Below are 24,026 nucleotides of genomic sequence, written 5' to 3'. Positions count from 1 at the left end.
GTGATATGCATCTTCTCGATATTCTGAGAAATTTGTTGATAAAGGGAGTGTATGTTATGGACGATTTTAAATAACTGAGGCTACTATATCATAAAACAACTACTATCTCTTTCCTCCTCTTTTCACTTCCTTTGTAATTATTCTGTTTCCATTTATAACTGGAAATGTGGAAACAAAAGCTGGAGATAAAATGGATAAACATTTTCTCTAAATGTTCAACTTTTTTTCTGATAGTTATGAAGAAAAAAGGAAATTGTTTTCAAAAATTTAAAGACAAAAAAAAAAAGAAAAGAAAAACCTCCAACAGAAGCTTAACCTCTCATTCATTTAAAATTCTGGTATCTGGCATTGCATAAGCCCATTTTAGAACCCAGTCCAGTTAGTAGCACTCCGTACTGCAAACTTATCTCTTAAGTTGTCAATTTGTTTAAAAACCTATGCACTCATGCAGGCACATCATTTAGCCAAGCTGACTCTCCATCTAGGGAGTCATAAAATGCTGAGTAAAAAGCAGACTTGACCAGCCACTGAAAACTAAGCTGGGTAGAAAAAAAAAATAAAAAACTGTAAAAGGGGTGGTGCCCCCACCATGTTTTTTTCCAGTTTTAGTAGAAAGATGCTACATGTAATGATGAGATCTTGACAACATCAAGGCATCTGTGTTCATCCTGCAGTGGTGAGGCCAAGCAGACTTTCACAATGTCACTTACCTTAACATTGGAAAAATCTAGCCCCACTTTGAATCAAATTAGATAGTATGTGTAAAGAAGGGCAATTATGCAAAATAATTTAATTCAGCATTACTAACATTGCTGTTAACTTGATTCTGCATCTTCTCTTCCCATTGCATGCTCTGACTTAAAAGGAGTGGCATGCCATCGCTTCTCAAGAGAGAAATCACACAGCCTAAGACCAGGAGAGACAGATCTTACCTCTGAGGTTTACGAATATCCCAGAGTCCCACACCTTCCTTAGAGTTGGCTGTAGCCAGCAATCTGGGCTCTACCGGATTAAACATCACACTGTGAAAGGCTGATGGGTAGTGTGCCAAGCAGAAGGGCTCTGTTGAAAAAGTTGTGATTTCAGACATAAGAACAAACAAAGCGTACAACTGTTTGATGCAATGAGTTTGGCAGCTTAATATGGAAACAGCATAACAAGATTTGAAGATACGGAGACATGTTCAAACCGTTTCTAGAGCTGACACATCCAAAGCAATATAAAAACCTGAAGTTTTAGAACCCACCCACACGTACGTTAACTTTGTCTAAATATGGAAAAGGACAGAAACTGGATTTCAAGACTTCATTTTGCTTATGGAAGGTTGTCAGAGTATGAAACTAGGCACTTGCAAAGATTAAATATTTGACTTTTCTCATGGTTCATGACCAAATGGTCATCTAAGAAGGGCCACAGGGAGGACTTCTGAAGGCTTACTAGCAAAGACCACGTCTGAAGCCTCCACAGCCACTGATGATCATCCGAATTGTAAATGTAGCAGTGACTGCTTACACTGGAGAATATTGTTACATAGAGTGAGAGAAGCTTGTATGGAACTCAGCTCTAAAAGCAATCTACCATCCCTGGGGAAAACAAAGCCTCTTAAAAGTGTTATTCAGCAACTGTGTAAGTATGCAAGAAAGGGGGCTTCTCTTATATAAAAACATTAGCAGTTACCTTTTGCTATTCATACACACAGTTAAAAAACAAACAAACATGCTCATCCAGGCTCTCTTCCTCTCATCTTGATTAGGATGAGACAAGCAAGGCTGTGCTTGGCCTGCTACCCTGCCCTATTCATTCCATCACAACGTTGCCTCCATGAAGAATGGGAAAGAGCCTTCACTTTGTCATCCTTCTCTCTCTTTCTGCTAGCTTTATGGCTTTAGGCACAGCCGAAGTCTCTGGTGTGTATGTTTTGTGGCACGCTGCCATTCTGTCATGCAACTAGGAAACAAGATTATGCCAGACTTCGCCATTCACTGATGCAACTACCGCATTGCTCACGTGTCTGGGAGACTGCTGCTGCCCTTGTTTGGGACACTGTGTGCAGGCACCTTTAGCCTTGCATTCTTCATTTTCTTTCCTCATATCCCTCATTAAGACATACAGTACTCCCAAATTCACAACACCTGAAACTACTGCCTATCAAACAACTGAGACAGAATTAATACGTACCTGTCCTGCCCCCATCTGTTTCCTCCCCTTGCTTTATTACAAGCTTAAGGCAGGGACATTTCTTTTCAGTATTCATTTAGCAGACATCAAAACAATGGTCTCAGACCACAGCTGAAGCTCCCTGGTGCTATTAATTATCATAGGAGGTAGAGGTGAGGGGAAGAACAGGAGCAAACTTTTGTTCTGCCAGCCTGCTCAAAGACTTCAAGAGATGGCTGTTGGTTTTATAGCAGTTCCAAATAAGGTTTAATATCAACACCGACCTACATTAGCATCACCAAATTGGATCCCTGCTGACATGTTGCTAAAATGGCAGCCCCCACTGGAAAGCAATGGCACGTATTAGCTGAGTAGAGACTGAAGCAACGCGATTGCCAAATAAATGAGTTGGTTTGGTTATTTTAAACTGAACTTTAAATTTGTGCATGCTTGCTTAGTGAAGTCATTGTCACTAATTACTGGTGTCTTCCTTCACACCTGTATTATACACAGCCCGGAATCACAGTGTTCTTCTAAGATTTTGAAAGTTGCCTTTCAGTCTGTCAAATTAAAGACTGATTACAGCAGCCAAACTAATGGGGCACAAAGTCACTAATGAAAAATAGGGGGCTTACTTTTGTTACTATTCTTTATGCTCATTTCACAATTGTAGCTCTTAAATACCAGGGGACAAAAATGCTTCTCAAAGGAAAGTTCAACAGAGTCTCTTCCATAAATTAAATGCAGGTTTATAAAAGCTACTGCTTACGTCACTCAGCAGAGGAACACAGGGATGGACGTAATGCGCTATTTTGAACCAGGAGCTTATTTGCAAGATCCTAACGTATTAGCCAGTGTAACTAACTACACTCATACTGGCATGCACAGCGTGCATTCCCATGACAACACCACCGCAGACAAGGAGATTACCCCAGTGACAGGCATCTTCCTGTAGGAAATACTGGCAGGGCTCACCTCTAAATGCTGACCTGGGGCTCCTATCCTAAGTAAGTGTACAAAAGCTCTTTGTTTAAAATTCAGGGAACCTATGACACTACTCCAAAGAACCCCACACGTACCACAGCTAAACCTTCTTCATCCTATTTTCACTGGTGCAGACTTCTCATTCAAAGACTTAGTAAGGCAGTACCAAGGTTTAATTGCATCTTTTTATACAATTTTAGAAGCTTTGATAAGATTGGACATCATCTTAGGATACTGAACAAGTTCATACGGATGCATTTAAGCAGTGACCATTTCCACCACCTGTTGACATCCAGTCACCAAAGGTAGCTCTCCTAACAGAGATCTTTACGGTGCAGAGTTCAGGAAAAGGCCATAAGTGAACATTTTGCCATTTCTAATTTGGAAGTCATATTTATTCAGTGTCTGGTCTAATCACTTGGATATTATGAAAACAGAAAAACAGGGATGAAATGAGACTTGGATTTACTAAAGATAGAATCATCACATCAGATTAATTTGATCTCTGTCCTTGATAAAAGTAGTGAACTTATTATTCAGGGGAAATGTGGCAGAACTAATCAGGACTAATTTCAGATGTGGCACGGTATAAAGTTTAGCTACAGGCAGCTGGGATTAGCAAAGGGAGTTGGAAGTTGCATGGTAGGCAAGAAACTGGCTGGCGGGAAGACAATAGTTCCCTGTACTAGTAAGGGACTTCTGAGCACGAGTAACGTCAGTAATGAGTTTCTCAAGGACTGATCCAGAGAAGAGACGTTACGGACATTTTTATTAAAGTCAGTTTCACACCTACACTGAACGTGTTCGCTGTTTTTTTGGCATGTTTTAATATTTTAATAAAATTACCAGATGGGACAGAGATAAAGGATACCACAACTGCACAAGAGAATCAAAATTCACAGTAAGACTTAAGACTACTGAAAATCGAATGCAGTGCTATTAGATTTAATTTTTATTTATACAAAGGCAACATGCCTGATGTAGGAAGGCATCAATAAGCAACCCACTCTGAGTATTCTGGGGTGGGGGTCATCAAGACAGACCTAGTTCTGGTCATGCTTGTTCAATAGGAGCCACTAGTGTCGTAAGGGCTAAAAGATTGCTAAAAGACTAGAAGTTATGTGTTGTTTCAGCTAAAAAAGCTAATTCAGTTAAACTGCAACTTTGACCCATTAATGCATGTGTACAAATTGCCACAAACAACTTTACTGTAAAAACAACAGAACCTACGAAGTGATGCAATTGCATTTAATCAGCTTACAAAAGAGATGCAACTTCATTTCAGCTATGATGGAAGGGAACCACATTCAGTACTCACGCAGACTGCTCAGTTTTAAGTTATCAGCTTTGTGTTCTTTAGGATGGGGTGAATGCATAACTTAATTTACTGAAGTATTCCTGACGTACTTCTAGATTAAAATTTAGTTACTGAAGTATTCCTCTCCGAAATGTAAGTACAGTTCTAAATTGAAATTCTCCAGGAGAAAAACAATGACAACAACAAAAAAACCCACAGCCACCCAGATTGCAAGTGTTTCGATTTAGAAAACAAAGATTGAAGTAATAATTTAGCGTCTTCCCTGTTATCTCATAAGGGATCTAGGTTTCCATATAAATGCAAGAAATCTTTTTTTTCCCAGTCAGATAAATTGATTTTGCTCTCTCATTTCGAGTCCACACTTCACAAGAGAAACAGAAAACATTATGCATAAGAACAATTACCAGTGTCACAGGGAAATACATAGTTCACTTTGGAAAGTTTTTTCAATCAAAATAGCTTCCTAAACTTCCAAACAAACTTTTATCTCAGGGTATATACAAAAACAGTGTTTTAAAAGAAACATCTAATCCACATTCCTAATTGGTTTAAAGTTTAGCAAAACGTTTTTATTGAAGAAATGTGTCCTCCATTGTTTCTTTAACTCAAGTTAAAACCAATTCCATACCAGGTTCTATGCTACCCGGGGCTATATGCAGGTACTTTATGAAGCCATTCAAGACAGTAACACAGAACGGTAAAGATCAGGGCTTGCCTATTACAGTCCATAAGAATTATGCATCATTTTCACCCTTCTCCAACATTCCTCATTTTGATTGTCCAGATAAACATAGCTTTTGCATTCCTTGGCTTGCCCATATCCCAAATTCTTCCTAAAATAATGATCTTTCCATCTGGAGATCTTACCTCCATGGGAAGATTCTCGGATGTCCCAGATAAGAACACGGCCATCATCTGATGAACTGGCAAAGATGTTATCATTTACTGGGCTCACTGAAAGGCCATATACTGCATCTTCATGGGCAAACACATCCAACGTCTCAGTGCTGGAAGAAAGACACACTATTATCATTCCTTCTTTTGCTACTGTTTTAAAAAGCAAATATCTACAGCTTTATCTATGTGGTAATATTAATGACAAAGTTATCGTATCTTTCTAACAAGCCCCTTGCATTTAATTGGAATAAAACAAAAAAACCCACACCACCACCAACCACATGTATAGTGACCAAGATGCCATTCTACAGTTACACTTGGGAGGAGGTGATTGGAAAGGAAAAGAGGTCTGGGGACCTGCAGACCAAGTTATAGTACTTAGTCTGAAAACAAGATATATGTAGATTCATTAATACAGGCTTCTTTAAGTTCAGTTGAAGCACATCCAAGAGCAACACTCCATCTGGCTATATTTTAGGTTTTCTTGGTTCTCAAGGACAAACCAGAACTACAATTTCTCCCCCCCTCCCCTCCCCCATGTAGAAAAAGCAGCAAAAGAAAACAAAATAAAGAAAGTCCCCTAAGTGTCTAGCCCTCAGACACGGCACAGCTACAAAAGAGAAAAAAGAAAATAAAAAAATAAATCACCCACCCCACTTTTCCCAACCTTTTAGGTCACCTTAATTAGGCAGAAAGAGTGGCATGGAGAGCCCCAAAGTTGAAATATTAAGACAGAGATTTTAATATTGTTATATTCCTTTGGTAAAACCCTTTAAATAATATTTAAATTCCCCTGCAGAAATAAACTGTCCTTGCTTAAATCTGTAAAAGTACAGACCAAAATTTTACATTTAAATTTTCTACTTCAAACGTAAGAAGCAAAAAAGACATGGTATGCTATCTAGAGAGCTCCAATCAAATATATTACCACTACTATATTAATTAGATTTTGAGTAACAGCCTAATCTTGGTTAATCAAAGCCCAACTCTCAACTATTTTGCAGGTTTGGTTTTTAAAAAAAGTTGTAAAATAAATATGCTTCACATCAGCATGGAGAATCAAGAAGCTGTGAGCCAAAGTTTTAAAAGGTAACTGGCACTTGGCCACCTAAATATCTTAAATACACCTATGTGAGTGTTTTGGGAAAAAAAAGTAATCCCACACAAACAAAAATCCCACACAAAATAGAGCCTGTAAGTGCCACAATAATCTGGCTCTGAATCTTTCCAAAACCTAATATGCTGCCTGCAGGAAAGCATATGTATTTAATAATCCCTCTCGTTCCCAAGATCAAAATGATGCAGAAACCAAGTACTTTAAAAAATAAATAAATGGGGTGATGGGGAATACTTCATTCCAGATATGAGTTTAGATAAATAAAAAACATGTTTCAGGATTAAATCAGACTGTTCTCGTCTCCCAGACCATTAAGTTAAAACAAAATTGCCTCCAATGAGTTGGTATTAAGAGAGTTCACGAAGCAGTGGAAACACAAACTGTGTATTTACCTTTCAACATCATGGAGTATAACTTGCTCATCGTTGCCTATAAAGAAAAATATAAACATTTAACATCGTGTTCCAGTGGTTAAAAAACAACAAAAAAAACACATTAGAGCAGAAAAATAAAAACATATATATATATATATGTATATATGTATTTTTTTAATTTAAAATTTCTATTTTGAAAACACAATTGAAAACAGAAAAGACCAGCACTGTTGCCAGGCGATCAGCACTGTGCTCAGCTTTGTGAAATGTTCCATGTGACATTTCCAAATGCACCGATCCATTCCACCTTCTACTGGTCAACAGATAACTTCTACTGAACTGTGTTATTGATCATGCCCTGGTCAGTTTGAGCTGGAGTTTTGGGACATTTGCAGTAAAGAGAAGAATATACTACAAAGCAGCAGAACACTTCTGACTCTCACATGCATGCATCTTTCTTCCTGTTCAGAGATGCTTCCTAAGAAGATAATGGAGGATTAAAAAAAAAAAAAGGGTGCCGCAAGCAAAACGCATTGGGCTCGCGTGCCAAACGATGCCAGTTCATGCTGTCAGCCTTCAGAGTTTTGCAACTATTGAGAAGGTACAAACATGACAGTGAAAATGCAATTTCTTCTGTATTAACAAAACCCAAACCAAGTACTCAGACAATCCTGTCAGTTTTCTTTGATCACAACCATTGACTACAATGGAAACTAACCACATGTATGCAGTCAAAGAGGATCACTGCTACCAAGTAATTCCACTGTCTTCTTCAGAGTTTTTCAAGTTATAGCAACAGAATAAATAGTCAGTGAAGAAACCAAAAATATAAATTTACCTAATTTGGCACCTCCTGGTTAGAAATATTTAAGGAGACAGATTCATATTTCATTCAGAAGAAAATAAGCAGAAAACCCAAAGTCATATTTTTGTGCTCAGTATAACTTTGTAGTTGTGGTGTCAAGCTGTGAAGCTTTTCCAGTGTACACCAAAGCCAGATGTTTATAAGGAGCAAAATTTCTTCTGCTATGAGTTTTAACTGTTCATATGACTCAGTTTCCATTTATCCTGTGTGCATTTCGATTTGTTTGTCCCAACATAAGAAATATAAGAAAGTTTCTCTTTTACTAACGAAGTGTGAGATTTTCTACATCCACTTGCTCTTCGCATAGGCTCTCAGTTAAATTGTGCCAGCCTTAGATGACTGCAGTAGCTCATCTTTTCCATGGCACAATGAACGAGTCACTTATGTGTAAGTGTCCTTTGATCATTAATTGCAATGGAAGCTGTCCATTATACATTACAGGCTATGTTTATACCTAGTAAAACTACACTAGTGCCTATGTATTTCACCCATGAAAAATGTAGCCTAGTCTCTCCAGTGATGAAATTCCCCTTCAGTGGCAGGAAGGTGAGGAGCAGGAATCACTGTGCCTCGCTGTCCATACAGCATGGACAGGAGAATCATTCTAGCTGCCTGGCTTCAGGCCTCCAGCCATCACAGGATCAACCTCCCCTTCCATTACAAGTTCCAAAATGGGAAAAAAAGAAAGAAAAGAAAGGGGGGCATGGAATAGCCACTGCTTCTCTGTGCTTTGTGCGTGGAAGGAGAAGGTAGTGACAAAGCTTAACCACAAACTGCTCAGTTGCTTCTGGTAAGGATTCACCCTTCACCCTGGTATTCTTCAGGGATGGGAACTTCCTTGGTATCTTCAGATTTCTTCCCCCTTCCCAGGATCACATGCAAACCACTATCCACTCAGTTCCTACCTTCCGTTTTAGGATTGGCTCTGTGTGGTGCATGTTACACACGCACTCTTTGACATCAAGGAGGTTTGAAATTACTTGGATGGAATTCAATTTATACTGAATTGGAAAATCTTCTCTGCTATTAAGACATGCTTGACAGAAACGTCCTCAAACCCTAAGTCATTAGCTGTTGGTAGTTTTGTTTACAGAACAAATGAAGTTCTGTGCCCCTTATGCTAGTTTCCACACTTAAAACCTAAAAACTTAAAAATTACAGTATTTCAGCTTCCATGTTTTGAATGCAACTCCAACTGAATTTATTGAACAGAGGGGAAATCAACAGATCTTAGGACCCGCACTTCTTTCAGACCTTCTGAGGATCTCCAAGAATGTTGTTGAGTGATTAAATATAGTTAGCCCCATTTTACTGGAAGAGAGATGACAGATGGTACATCTAGGCCATGCAGCAAAGTGACTTTTTACATAGGATCCAAGAGTCAGCCTCACAGCCCCAGCAGATGAGCTCTGTGAATCTTGGTGGAGCAGATGAATAAGTTCCTGACTCCTCCAATGGAAATAATTTCTGGCAGAGGCACAGCGTGTATGTGGACCAGAGGAGGAGAAAGAGATAAGCACGGCCAGTTTGTGCATCAGCTGTCACAGCTCATTGAGCCTGGCATCTTAGCAAAAATACACTATAATCATCAATACAAATCTCTAACTGCAGGTGTTAACTGCAGTGGCAAGGTACAGAAGAAAAATTCTGCTGCTCTTCCTGTGATAACTGTAGCCTCTGACAGCATGGCCCAATGGACAGAGGGTTGAGTTGGAAGTGGCAAGTACCATCACAGCTGCTCCAGCAAGATTTAGCACAGTTAATCTGTCAGTTCAGCCCTTGAATATTCATGTGAGCTTCCATTTGTCTAAATTCAAGCTAAAGCAAAACAGACTTCAGCCCAAAATTCCACTGGAATAACTACAGGCCTCAAAGAGAAACATCCATTCTGTAGACAGTGTGGATTGCTGTCTCTCATAAAATAAACAGCAGTCTCAAGAATCAGAAGACAGACATCAGTATTCAACATTCTTGTTTTTTCTCCACATCATCTTTTAGTATATCTGAATCATTTCAACCTTGAAATTTGACACTATCTTAAGCTTTGCTGTCTTTCCCCCACCCCAAGGGACATTATGGTTTTAATCCAGCATTAAAGCATGGGAAGTTTCCACCATTCCCATGTCCTTAGAACCAATTCACAGCATCGATTTGCAGTTCACAAATCTCAGTAACAAAGAAGCAGTGAAGGGCTCTGACCAAGTGGTCTCATAATACTCTACAATAAATCTAGCTGTGTGTTAACTGACATACTGATGAAAGATACAAATCCCTATCCTTCTGATAATCAGATCAGACATAGAAATAAAGTATAGCAGAAAAGGACAACGACTGCATTTCAACAGTCTTGTAAGCTTCCTTTCTCCTCTCAATTCAATTCTCCTTCCTATGTCAACACTTCAAAATCAAGCAATGAGAGGCAAAATGAACATAAATTCTAGGGATTTAGGTTCAGAACAAGTACATGTCCAGTTTATTTGTATTAGTTTTAAGACTAAATTAATCTTCCTGTTAAAATGTGGATTTATATACAAAAAGATGAAGAATATCAAGGACAATTTGAGCCTGATGTGCCAACAGTTGTAAGGGGCAGACACCTATTGAGGACTGAAATGAGATCTGAGGAAAAAGTGACCCACCAATAGATGGCAATAGTCCTTCATTAGCCATCTAAGAGTGCATTAAAATTGGTTAGTAGCAGCAGAGGTTTTCAAATATCAAACTAGAGTGCCAGGCAGGATGCAGCGCAGCTAGGAGGGAACGACACAGATGACATTCCACAGTCTGTAGCGCAAGTAGGGGCAGGACTGCACCGAGGATTCTCACGATAGTATGTGACACAATGCCCTTACATCAGGATTTGGAAAAAAGAGAAGCATGATGAGATTGAATATGTTGTGCTTGCTAAAGAATTCCCTGTTCCAAAAGAACCTTCATGTGCTGATTAAGGTCAGCTTCCAGGTACATAGGGGATTATGGAAAAGACCTTTCATATGGGGTAGGATCTCACTCATGGCTTCTACTCTAAGGCAATTACAGCTCAGACTCCTGTGAATCAGGCTGCTCTTCCTTACCTCCAGAGAACACCTTCGTATTGCCACTGTTGAAAGCCAGGCAAAAGATATTGGAGTGATGTTCCCCTTTCAGCTGAACTGGTTTGACTCGTGAGTGGATGGCTTCTTCCATATGCCACAGTAAGACGCGGCGGTCATCGCCTCCTAGAGGAGAGAAAGGAAACTTGAGTTACTGCTGGAGTCACGTGTAAATTGATGATAGCCAAATTATTTCATTCTGCAGTTACTCAAACAACAAACCAAAACAAAAAATTAGCATAAAGATTGTTGTACCTCGCAATGGGTTGGACACTTAGACAAGTATTTACATAAATATGCCATGCAGTCAGGTATTCAATTAATATTAACGATAGCAGAGAAATCAGCAGGAAGAGTTTGGAACAAAAACCTTCTATTCTGCCAATATGTACTGACAACCTATAGCAACCTGCAGACTCAGAATTTTGCTGGCACATAAAGTTCTGTAGCAAGCTGTAAATGAATGACATGCCAAAGTAACATATGCATGTTGGCAAGAATACTTCCAACCAAATCCCTGCTTACACCATTGCTTATACTGTTCGTGAAACAAGAACCTTCCCCCCCCAACAACAACCGTATCTCCACTATCAGTCTTTGCAACGCCTGTTCATAGCACAGGTTAGTTACAGGACTGAGGTATGGGGACAGAAAGACATTGCTGAAGACTCCTGAATGCTTCAGTATAGACAGTTATGTCATGCTTCTAGATCTGTAAAGGTTAAGGCAGATATTTCTGAGGTGAACCTCCTGACAAAGAGGGTAACTGCAGAAAAGAAGTTCAAATGTCTCTCGTTTTATAGTTTTCTGTATTTTTTTTTTGGTAATAGTTTGCCTAGTTGTAGTTCTCAGTTCAAAACTCTGTGCACAAATATATTTAAGTGCCTCCTTCTCTATATGGTGAAGAGTCAGGAATAAAAGAAATATTAGACCATGTTCATGCTTTAATTGCATTAAACAACAGTTTGCCAGGAAGGGAGAAAAATCTTTCAACCTTTTCCAAAAATCTTTGGTTTTTTTTTTTCCAAGATTCTGTTGTATTTGGTAGTGCTCTCAACATCAAATTTGGACGCCTTGTAAAATTCAAATAAAGCTTTTTCAACTGAAAATCAAAATGTTGTTATCCATCTTTAGTAACAAATGCAAGACAATGGCTCCGCAAGTCAGAAGTGCCACTAGAAACCTGCTCATTTCAGTTAAAACATTTTATTGCTTCTTTGCACAATCAAAAGCACAACCTGTGCCTCCTGAGCTCCTACCCTGCAGGAAAAATCATGAAACGGAGACAAAAGGAAACTGAAATTAATTACTCTGTTTTCCTTCAAGAAGAGGTAAATGCACGAGTGGAATGCATTGTTACTGTTAATCGGATTTCTTTACAATTTTCACATAATACGATGCTATCAGGAAGTTTGCCCATGGAACTGAGTTATGTCCAACATCCCTTAAGTTAATGGTCTCTCAGCCTTTAAGTCTCTTAAGAGATTTTATCCCAATCACTTTGATAGACAGCACAGGTCTGCGTCACTCTTATCCATGCTCCGTGAAATTATTAATGTGTGTTCCTCTTTCTGATTTTGTACTTTACAGAGCAAACAACTAATGCGGGATAAGGAGATTTGCAATGAATTTGATAACTACTGAGAACAAGAGTCAAACGTGACGGCTCCAGAAGAACTCAGCACTTACGGTTAACTGATCTGGTAGGAGTTTGGATTCCTTTCTGTCCAGAAAAAGCAAAGAAAGTTCCTATTATCCCTAGTGATTACAGAGGAGTAGTAAGGGGACACTGAAACAGACAACTGGTGAAATAGATGACCACTCTAGTCACACTAAAATAAAGAAGTGATCGTCACACTTAAAGGGATCGCTTTCTGAAGCTGTCAACAGCCAGGTCTTAACGTTATCACTCCCTGGCACATGATTTAGCAGACGCTTGAGGCTGGTGAACACCGCATTGCTCCTACCACACCGCATCGCCTGTCTTTCAAGACTTCTGCAAAAGCCATTTCAGAGCAAAACATATTAACACAGCGTTATTAATTGTTACCATAGCAAGCCAATTTGCAAAAACATTGCTTTAAGTGTACACATCCTCCTACCTGACACCACTGCTAGCTAAAGGTTTCATTTCAACAGCAAATCCTCATTCACTGTTACTACCCACCTGGTCCAGGCACAAACAAGAACAATGAAGATCAGAGATGAGAGCCCTGACTGTAGTTTCCAGCACAAAGCACAGCAGGAGACGGAGAAATTGAAGCCCATGCAGAAAGGCCTTTACTGTTGTGAAAAGTTGCCACAACTTTTTTTTTTTTTTTTTTTTTTAAAAAAAAGTTCCTATTTCTTAGTGCCTGTTTTCTATGCCTCCTAACTGTTCCTAATGAATCTCAGCTCCCTGACAGAGATCTCCACGCCACTTTGGTACAAAAAAAGCCTCACTATTGCCCAGCAGTCTGCAAACAGCATTGCCTTTGCAGTGGTGCATGTTTCACAGCTCAGGAGCTTACATGCTCTCCATGTACATGCCATTCTGTCCTTCTCCATCTCCAGATTGTCTTGCACACGCTTGTCTTTGAGAATGTCTACACCTCTGTTTCATGCCTCAGTTTCATTCCCCTTGTGCCCCAGTAAGACAAAAAAGCTTAATAAAATGAAAATGTTAACTGGGTTAGAAGCGTGTTCCCTTCTGCCTCCAATCCAGCTATCCCAGAAACACTTTGATTTAAGGCCAGCTCCACCAGAATCAAAAAATCGTCAGAATACAAAGAAGGGAAGGAAGGGAGCACACAGATATAGGGATGGGTATACAGGGAGACACAGGTATACAGGGAAACTGCAAAGAAAACTTGAAGACACGGAAGGAGATGGCTGTGTAGAAAGGAACTACGATTCCTCAGACACAACATGCATGCACGTTATCCAGCCAATATAAGATACAAGCCTGAGAAGTACAGCAAACTTCAGGCCTACAGCGTTTGTCCTGTATGGCTGGTCAGCGAATGCAGAACATTTTGGATGCTTTCTGTTCATGGTGGACTTACTGTGCACGTTCACCAGCTCTGCAGCGCATGAAGCAGAAGCACTCAGCACTTTCAGGAAGCACCGGACCTGCTGCATAAACTGTGACACCTCTGCAACACTCCCCCTGAGAGACCACCTGCGTGTGGCTACCTGGTACAGCGCACACAACACCAGCACCAGGCTTCCTACACTGAGAAACCTGCATGGATGGCCTCAGCTGAAGGCACCTGAGCCACCAGGGCTTCAGTTTGTCATTGCTGAGCTCATGAGCTCCCAGTCTGAACCTACCTTTCAGAAAGTTTCAGAGTTTAAGTGTTTTTGTTTCAGATTTCTGCAAAGAAAGTCATGTGGAGGTGCAAGAGGTACCTGAAAAGCATTAACATCAATTTTCAAAACAGCGCTATTGTAAAATCTTGAGCTACACAAAATCCTAATGCAATCCACTGACAAGTGTAGAATGGTGGCTGCAGTCACTTTCAGGTATATCCCAGCACTGCTTTATCAGCTTACGACACCGTTAATAATGTTTGAACAAATATCAGAAGTTTCCTAATGAAGAAAATTGCACGTATTTGCACACACACACACACACACACACATATATATGGAACATTTTATGGATTTCAGGATCTCTTAGCACTCCTAAACCAAGAGAGTTAACAGCATATAACAACCTCTTTCTTCCTGGGCTACAGGGTGGCTCACTGAAATCCCAAGTAATTTAAACCGTGAAAGCTACCTGGGACAACGTGAATACAGAAGTGTCAGAAGTAGTCAGTTTGACATCTACGAAGTGGGAAAAGTTTCACTTCCACCTTACTTCCCCGATCCTGTCCAGCACTGCATAACCAACAATTTGAAAAGGGAAAGTTTGTGTGACCCAGGTTAGAACCAAGCAGTGCCATGCCACGGCTACTCTTCAGAAAGGAATCGCATTTAAAAAGATTTACTCAAACACTTCAGTGTTCATAGCGCTGAAACCTGCTGCTACATGTCAAATGAATGTCAGACAGGAAGAGAACTCAGGCCAAAGAAATATTTGTGGTCAGAGAAGCTGGAAACTTTATCACCTTTCCATATTACTCTTGATGTAGAAAAGAGCAGTATTTTTTTTTTAATTAAATAACAAGAACTCATGAATGAAAAACAAACACACACACGTTTCTTCTCCTACTCCAAACCACCGGAATATTTTGTTAATGATTAGGGCCTTCTGGCTAAAGCTGATGAGACATGGGAAGGATCAAGGAATCCTACCCAGAGGATGCTCAACACAACATACCTAAAAAGAAAGCTTCAATTTCAAATCCTGAGATAGTTATCCTGAAGAAGACAAAATAAACAAACACTGCTTGCCCACTTCAGAACAGTTTGTGCTTGCTGCATACCTCAAGAGATTTGGGAAAAGGAAAAAAAAAGTAAGAAGGGGTTCCCCCGCCAAAAAAAAAAAAAGTTTTTAATTTTTGTTTTAAGTAGCACAGATAAACAATATGGGCAGAACACTGTCTCCACAGTTTCTAAACCAAAGCATTCCAGGTTTGCCCCACTTTTGGGCTAGCTGCGGATAAAGCTCAAGACCACGACACCTCTGTCTCCAATACACCTCCTGAGGCCCCATCACCGCAGACAGCACTTCTAAATCATTACCTAAGATTACTCTTATTGCTTGCACCTACTCGAGAAGCTATAAGAATCACACAAAGTGGAAAAGGTGTTTCAAGAAGCTGATCAGTTAGTTAGTTGATCCTGGCCCTGGGCAGAATGGCAGACCACCTGAACTACTCCCACCAGAGTATTTATGTGTTTAGTTTGTTCTTAAAGAAACTCCACTAAGGTAGATTTCACACCCTCCTTAGGCAGCCTATTTCAGTGCCGTTATCCTTGCCATTAGGCAGATTATCCTAATATCTAGCCCAAGGGTGCAGTTTGACGTTACACATAATCCCACTGCCCCTTGCCATGTGCTCCTTGGTATTCTCCCTCCCATCGTATTCAGGGGCAATCAGAATCCACAGACAAACAACTTCTCCCTATTCCTCCTACCCAGACCCCTCAGTCATACCCGTTTATGACTTTAAGCTATCATCGTACTGCCACATTACAAAGAAGGGAAAGGAGAAAAAAAGTGAATGAAATACAGGATGAATGGGCCAGAAAAAAAGGCTGCCCTTTCTGGAGGCAGACGCAAGTTATAGCACATTAGGTAAGATTGAACTGCACCCTACAATTTAAAACCATTTTCTTGACCTATTCCCAATGGACAAAGAAGAGTTTACAACTTTATATGACAATAATTAAAGACACTTTGAAGACTTGCCTGTCTACTCAGTTTTTCCATCTGTAACCTGAACAGACCCCTTCTTTCCAGGCTTTTATTTTACTAGACCTCTGACCATTCTTCACTGTCTCCTCTGAATTTTCTCTAGTTAGGCCACATCTTTTCCAAAATCTGTGCCCAAAACGGAGCACAGTGCTCTTTTTGAGGCCCCAATGGCGCCAAATAGAGCAGAAGGATTACTTCATGCGCTTTATCAAATCTGATGTTATTTATGTTGTGATCTACTGTCACATTTGGATTCACTTCTGCATGACTGCTGTCTAGCCTCCATACTGTAGTTGTAGAGTTGACCACTTTGAAACAGTTTGCACTTGTCCCTGTTAAGCTGCATGACTTTTTTTTTTTCCAGGTGATGTCTCTAATTTTAAATTCAACTCCTATCCTCTGAAATTATTGCTGCCTCTCCTGTTATCACCTTCAGTTTTTTAATTTCTCAGACAGTAACAAAAATATCATGTAGTAAGTGGACCTCTCACCCCTCCTCACCCAGAATTTTACTCGACACAAAAAGGCCAAGATCAGGACTGTCCCTCCTTAAATCACACTTGATACACAATTCCCTTAATTCAGAAGTAATATTCCACTACCTTTGCTAGTCACATCATTCTGTTGTCCTCTTAGATCTACCTGACAACCCAACGTCAGGCGAATTACCAGCACTTCTTGCATCCCTACAAATTTACAATCGTAGAAGAGCCATCTATTTCTGCATTATCTGGCAAGGGAGCAAAGAGAGAGTCCGAGAAAAAGAACATATGCATGGATTAAGCAAGCCTCAGATTACACTATTTCCCAGAAGTTATCTTGAAAGTACAGTTTAAAGTGTGTGTGTTGGGGGGGGGGGGGGGGGGGGGGGGGGGGGAAGTGGGAGGTTCTGATAAAGATACTCATGTTTCCAACAGATAGCACACATGAAAAATGACAGATAGACAAATAGGGAAATTCATCCACCAAGCTTGAGGATGGGAACAAGGAACGGTATTAGGCAGAATAAATACAGATGATTTTTAAGAAGTTAAACTGCAGAAGGAGATGCTTGGCATGTCTGAGGGAAGGAGTCAGCTGCTTATCATTGAACATGGAATTTCACTTCCATGCACTTACAGTTGTGTTTCTCAAACTGCTAACAGAAAAATACCACCAACTAGCACATAAAAACTTGCAAAGAGGCATTTTGTCCAATGAAATCGTTCAACTCCACCCAGCAGCTAGTTTTAACTCACCTCAGCCTCTTCCCTTGTGTCACTCTACAGATAGGTCTTTTCTACTTGTCCCACTGCACCGTCGTCTCTTGAGCATGCACTTCCTCCTTTCATTTCTCTTTACTTTCTTTAACTCATTTCCTTATGCCTGCCCCTTCTTCCAGAAGTCTTGCCCCAAAACATTATCATCTCTCTCTCTAAAGTAACACTGTTAAGTCCACACAGGCATAGCAAAAGCCCAGACAGGCAGATCCCCAACGCAATTTGTTGACCAAACCTTTCTTTTTTCTTTTTAATAGTGGCTGAAGTGGTCAAATGGCTCCAGAACATAGAAATATTGTAAACAAAACAACAACAACAACAGGAAAAAAAAAACAACATCACTACGTAAAATCATGGTTAGGAACAAAATTAGTTACTATTAAAGGTGTAATCTCTAACACAAGATTTAATGAGGTTAGGAAGTTTTAAATATGCTTTCAAAGGGCTTGCTGAGGCTTGTCTACACCTAAGCTCTCTCCAAAATCCTAACAGGAAAACGATCTGGAACTGTAATGTAAACCCTGTTTAAGCACTTTGAAATGTTTACTAAAACAGCAGTAATCATTAGCCTGACAGACTTCCTTCTGGGAGATGTGACCAAAAACAAAACAAAACAAAAACAACACAAAATCCACACCAGAAAAAGTGGGACACGTCCCCAGAAAAAAGGATTCCGGCCAACGCTGATGAAAACAGCACTAACTCGGATGCAGGCTTGAATTTACATGGGATCAGTATAGGCAGCACGAATGCACTGTATCAGCTGCACTTAAAACAGCTCTAACAAGGTCTAACTTCTTAACAAGTCAATTAGCCGAGGCAGACTTCTCGATGGTAATATACATATTACTTAAAACTGAACAACTGAAAAACTGCTTGCGCTCTTCCTTTTCACACACTCCGATATCCCTGTTAACTCTCTGAGCTGCTACAAGCGCAGATGGAAGTATCTAACATCTCATCCTTACCTCAGCACACTGACTATTTTGAGGGAGGAGAGACCCACATGCCATCTATTCTAAGGCTCTATCTACATTTGGAAGACTTCTGAAGCAACTCTTCTACAAGAACTTCAGATTGCTGTCAGCTTACACCCCTCCTTTATCTTTCATCTGAGCTCCCCTTCTCACTGCTTTCTCTCGGTGTTTCAAGATGAAGCATGACCTTAAAAAAGTAGTGTTTTGAGTGTAACGTTAATGAAGCCTGTACTTATAATGGCATCAAATTTAACAGAGCATCCATAAATATTTTGCCTTTTAACTTCTTAGTCTTGAATGAAGAACAAAGCACCTGCCTGTTGCTGTATCAAATATAGCTTTCTAGATCTTGTGGTCACAGATAATGTAAAACTTCTTTTAAAAGTTACCGTAATTAGAGCTTTTCACTTTCTCAGGGCATCAATACAAGGTCAGACTTAAGGCAGTCTGTTCTTAATTATCTAAATTTGTGCACTCCTAACACATGCAACTTAAACATCCACTCCACACCCATCCACCCCCCTGCCTTATATATTTTTTATACTAGAACATTCACTTGCTTCTTAGTCACCTTATGAGTTTAGGAGGGTACAACTCTAGCACCATCTCCTACGTACTGAGTAAGCGCTTAGCCCCTGTAAACACTCTGTAGCTTTAAAAGAAGATAGGAAATTGTGAAACAGACATGGTTTGAAAGCCTTCCTTTCCCACATAGCCACCTGATAGGAAATCTGTTTCCATTCTCCCACTGCACCTACCTTGACTCAGGCAGTTGGATTAAATTGATTTTTTAAGTCCCTTCCAGCCCTCATTTTTTTATACTTCTACCTAAAGAATGGATGTCGACATAAGCAAGTGCATCAGTGATGTGACAAGACCCAAAACATCTCCTAGGGCTTTCCTGAGCAAGAACAGAGAACTCTGATGGTGTTTCCATCACTTATGATGAAAAAAAAATTAAGAAAACCAATGAGAGACGCACTTGAGCTCTCAGCAGCACTTTGGAAGTAGGAAAGCATAGCTCTGCCTACTTGTGGAGAAGGACTGGTACAAAGCAGGGTGCCGGGTGAGGAACACCTGAGAGCTTTGGAACAGAGGCACCAGCCCTGCCCCAGCACACAGCCATGTGTGTATGCACGTGTATGTATACCTGCAAGACAAATGGATGTGTACCATGAAAGTGGTGTGTGCACAGACACAAGACTCCCTGAGAGCAAAGCTACAATCCTCCAGGGACACTTCTTCTGGAAATTACCGGACTTACACTCCAAACTTTCTTCAGATAAGAAAGTTATAATTAGGCAGGCCTCAGCGTAGCAGCCTCCGCTCTATAAGCGCACGATTTTGGTGGTTTTATCCCACAATCGCTTAAAATAAACACCCGAACAGCCATAATAACTTTTTTTTTTTTTTTTTTTTTTTTTTTTACGGAAGCCCCGCGGTATTTCGGGAGCTGCCAGCGGTGCCTGCCTGCAGCCCCGGGCGCTGAGCGAGGCCGTGGCCCCGGCCTCACCCCCCGGGGGCCTCCCCGGCGGGGATGGGGCTCTCCGGGGGCAGGAGGGAGGCAGGGAGGGAAGGAGGCAGGCGAGGAGCTTCTCCTCCCGCCCCCTTCCCCGCAGGCCCACAGCCTCCCCCCGCGGCCTGCCGCGGCCCGGCGGGCGCCCCGCAGGGCTGTGCCCGCCCCGCAGCGGGGTCCCCGTGCCGGGCCGGGGAGCAGCGGGGCTCCCCCCCGCCCCCGAGGCCGGGCCGTGCCCTGGATCCCCCGGGCCGTGTCTGCGAGCAGCCCCGGGGAGGGGGGGGCAGCGCGGCCTGCAGCGCCCGGCCAGGCCCCGGCCTCCAGTCGCCTCCTCTCCCCGGCGAGCCCGGGGGCGGGCAGCGGGCACAGGCACCTGCGCCCAGCGCCGCTGGGGAGGCAGCGGGGGCCCCGCGGCCCTTCCTGCCGGGGTTTGAGGCTCGGCACCCCTTTACCCACCCCCTTCCTCGGGGTCGAGCTCCTGAGACCTGACAGCATCACCCCCACCACCACCACCACCCCGGCCTCCCCCTGCTCCAGGCAGGCAGCAGCGGGGAGCCTTAACCCCCCCCCCCCAACCCCATCACCGCGGAAATAATCCCCCTCTCTTCCCCCCAAGCATCCTGCTAGGGGAGGAAGGAGGAAGAGGAGGAACTAAACAACCCCTTCTCCTCCTCCTCCCCCCCCCCCCCCCCAAAGCCGGGTGCCCACCCCCACGGTGCCCCCGGCCGGGCTGAGCCCCCCCGGTCCCCCCCTGCTGCGGGCGGGCGCTGACAAATGTCACTGGGCTCCCACCATCAGCCCCGCAGTTTTGTTTCCCCTCCCCTAATAAAATCCCCCCCCCCCTTTTTTTTTTTTTTTTTATTAAAGGAGGGGAGGCAAAACAAACGATCTAACAAATAAAAGGGCACCCCCGGCTCCCCCCCTCTCAACCCAACCCCGGCGTCCTGCAAACACTCGCGTAGAAACTTTGTCCGGGGCTCCCCAGCAGCAGCAGCAGCAGCAGCCAGGGCAGAATTTAAAACCTGTCAACCATTTTAGATCCCCACTTGGGGGAACATTAATCCCGGGCCGGGGCTGCTCGGAGGCACGGCTGCGGGGGCCGCCGCCGCTGCTCCCCCCCCCCCCCCCCCCCCCCCCCCCCCCCCCCCCCCCCCCCCATGGCCGCAGGGGAGGCGGCCGAGGAGGAGGAGGAGGAGGAAGAGGAGGAGGAGGAGGAAGATGCTTTCTGGGGAGGGGGCGGCGGAGGAGGGGAGAGGAGGGGGGGGTGAGGGCCGGGGAGCGCTCGCTTTACCTGAGACCAGCCACTGGCCTCCATTGTTGGAGAATTCAATGGCATTGACACAGCCGAAGTGGCCCAGGAGGTCCTTCTTGTAGAGGTTCCTGCAGCCCCGCAGGCGTCGCCGCTGGAAGTCCTGGGTGAGCAGGGGGTCCCCCTCCAAGCCCCGCTGGGACAGGAACCCCACCACGGACCGCATGCTGCCCCCCCGGCCTCGCCTCTTCATGCTGCCGCCTGCGCCGCTCCCCGCCGCTCCTTCCCCCGCCGCCCCTTCCCCCGCCGCCGCCTCCCCTCCCCCGCTTCCCCCCTTGTTATGGTTATGATGATTTTTCTTTAGCCAGCCATGGCAGAGAGGTGTTAGACACTCCGCCGCTTCCTGATCCCGCTGGCTCCTCCCCGCTCCCCTCAGCAGCTGATCCTCAGCTGCAGCCCGCGCCTCCCCGCCGCTCCCGGCCCGGCTCTAACGCCGCGCCGCCGCTTGGTAACTCGCTCCTCTAACGGCGGAGCGGAGCGGAGCGGGGAAATTCGCAGTCCCCTGACCCGGCACGGCTCGGTTCGGCTCACTTGAGCTCAGCCCAGCCCTGCCCGGCTCGACCCGACCCGACCCGGCTCAGCCCAGCACTCCCCGCCGCCAACGTTGGGCAGGTGCTGCCGCGGGTGGGCACCGTCCCCACACTCGCCCGTCGCGGCGCTTCTCTTCCCCCCCCCCCCCCCTTTTTTATTTATTTTTTTTATTATAATTTCCTTCCGGAAAGTCGCCCCGACTGAAGTAAAAGGAAAAGGGCCACCCCAGAGCGGTAGCTGGAAGGGGGCGTGAGGGAAAAGCATCCCCCCCCGGTGCTGGGTTTTGTCGTCTGTGAGCGCTGAGCGGTTTCTGTGGCGTTTCCGAAAGCGTGTGGTGAGGGGTTTGCTGGGTCTGAGGTGGTGTCTGCAGGGCTCGCCGAGGGGCTGCTGCTCGCTCCCTCCTGCTCCTGGCTGGCCAGAGGATGGGTGCCCCTCCTGAGGGGAGCAGGGCTCCCAGGGCTTTGCCCCAGAGGAAGCACAGGCAAATCTCCTCATCAGCAACGACAAAACGCTGAATGGCACTCGGTTAAACAGGTGAAATTAATCTGTTGTACTTCACTGCAGCGTGACACCCTCACCTGTGTGTTCGTGAGAGGAAAAAACAACATTTTTTTTTCTCTTTCACAGGACTGCATCTGCCATGTGTAATACCTGACACTGTGAGGACAACAGCAGTGATCCTGGGGGTGTAACCGCTGTGAGGTGCGGCCCACAGCCCCACTTTGCAATGCACAACCACGCACACGAGGTGAGTATTCCCAGACCTGTGGCTCGAAATTCCCAAGACTGTATTTCCCCACAGGTGCAGGAGAACCAGAGCCAGTACCCATGGAAGCTACAGTTTTGGGAAGCTGAGGAATTAGTCCAGTAGTCCTGGCCTTCCTTACGCAGAACTGCACCTGCTGAGAATTAGGTGTCCCCAGACAAACAAAACCCTTCCTGACATTAACCATGGTGTGGCAGCATCACCGGGTACTGCTAGACTGCTGCCATGTTTCAGGGATGGCTTTTCAGTGGAAATTAAAATGATTTCAGTATAGGAAGTCAGTTGAGTGCTTTGGTATTCTTGGCTAAGACTTACAGACTTATAGAAAGAACACAAAATCCTATAAAACATACTTTTTAGTTGACAGTGCTATAGCTTTACTTCTAATAAAATAACGAACTATCTGAATGGAATTTTAAAAAATCAGTGAACATTTCTCATATTTCAGCTTTTTAGACAATGTTTCCGTATGTGATATCCATAGGTGTAAATATCAGAACGTAAAAGTTAATTAAAGGTTACAATAATAATTTGAGAGAAATATCCAGACACAGTCCACTAACAGTTTTCTGGTGGAATGATAATTATTAATGTTAACAATAAAATGAAAGCCAGAACACTTAGTCTTTCCTTCATCTGAGCTGTACAAGGATTTTGCTCTAGTTAAAGCTGTCGATAGCCAGCTTTTGCAATGTAACGTGTCTAGCAAGCCTTGGTATAGACAGGCAAAGACCCTGACAGTTATGATTTGTGTTTATTACCTTAGCTTCAGAAACAGGTAAATTGTACTGGTATAAACCATATTTTACAGCTCTTTGGCTTGCATGCTAAAACATTCTGTAGCATTACAATTACATCAGAAATTGACAGTTACTTCTAAATTCCCAGCATAGATTAGCAATATTATATATTTCTACCTATAGGTTTCAAACTGACTCTATCAGTTTGTATTCTGCTCTCTCCTGTATAGTTTTCATACAGCTTGCATCCCTACAAGATCCAAGAGCCTTCCAGAAATACATTACGTAATGTGGCTGTCACTTCTGTCACATGTGGTTCGTTTTTTCTCCTTTCCTAAAGTATTGCTTAGGTTGGATATTTTTGCTTTTATACTGAAACAAATAAGTGTAAGAACATTTTGTTTGAAATGTGACATAATAAAATCACTGAAGCTCTTTCTCCGTGTACTGGATCCAGTCTCTAGGAAAGCTGTGTACTTACATGAACAAATATAAATAAACAAAATTATTCCCTAAAACCCCAGTGCTAGGATTTTCAAGAAAGGCTTAACTGATTTTTTTTTTTTTTAAATCACATTTGTCAGCAGTCAGAAAAAGATGTCATGTTGTCAGAATTCGAGAGAAAAAATAATAGCAGACTGCCAAGCTTTTCTGCAAAATGCAGTGTTCTTTCACATATCCATGTAGGTTAAAAATGTACTGGTAAGCATATTTTGCTCTCCAACTCCTTTGTTTGTATTAATTTTGAAAATATTTAACACCTAAGAAATTCATCGC

At 42.9% G+C, this 24,026-nt stretch overlaps 1 protein-coding gene across 4 annotated transcripts in view; it reads right to left on the bottom strand.

Moving 5' to 3' along the window:
* DCAF5 (DDB1 and CUL4 associated factor 5) overlaps positions 1-21,405 on the bottom strand; it is a 68,849-nt gene extending 47,444 nt beyond the window's left edge. The window contains exons 1-5 of one of the 4 annotated variants that reach the window (XM_032188814.1): positions 21,195-21,405; positions 10,787-10,930; positions 6,866-6,902; positions 5,327-5,466; positions 933-1,062 (exon numbers count right to left, since the gene is read on the bottom strand). In XM_032188814.1, coding sequence (XP_032044705.1) covers positions 933-1,062; positions 5,327-5,466; positions 6,866-6,902; positions 10,787-10,930; positions 21,195-21,405 — 662 coding nt within the window. Of the gene's footprint in view, positions 1-932; positions 1,063-5,326; positions 5,467-6,865; positions 6,903-10,786; positions 10,931-12,493; positions 13,017-13,848; positions 13,856-17,389; positions 17,757-21,194 lie in introns of those variants that run through there. The other 3 variants (XM_032188815.1, XM_032188817.1, XM_032188816.1) reach the window with 3 other exon arrangements.
* Between the last annotated feature and the right edge of the window lie 2,621 nt (positions 21,406-24,026).

The sequence above is a fragment of the Aythya fuligula genome, chromosome 5 (assembly GCF_009819795.1).
Source record: "Aythya fuligula isolate bAytFul2 chromosome 5, bAytFul2.pri, whole genome shotgun sequence".
Taxonomy (NCBI): domain Eukaryota; kingdom Metazoa; phylum Chordata; class Aves; order Anseriformes; family Anatidae; genus Aythya; species Aythya fuligula.
Note: the sequence above shows the minus strand (reverse complement) of the source record. Positions and strands in the feature narration are given on the sequence as shown.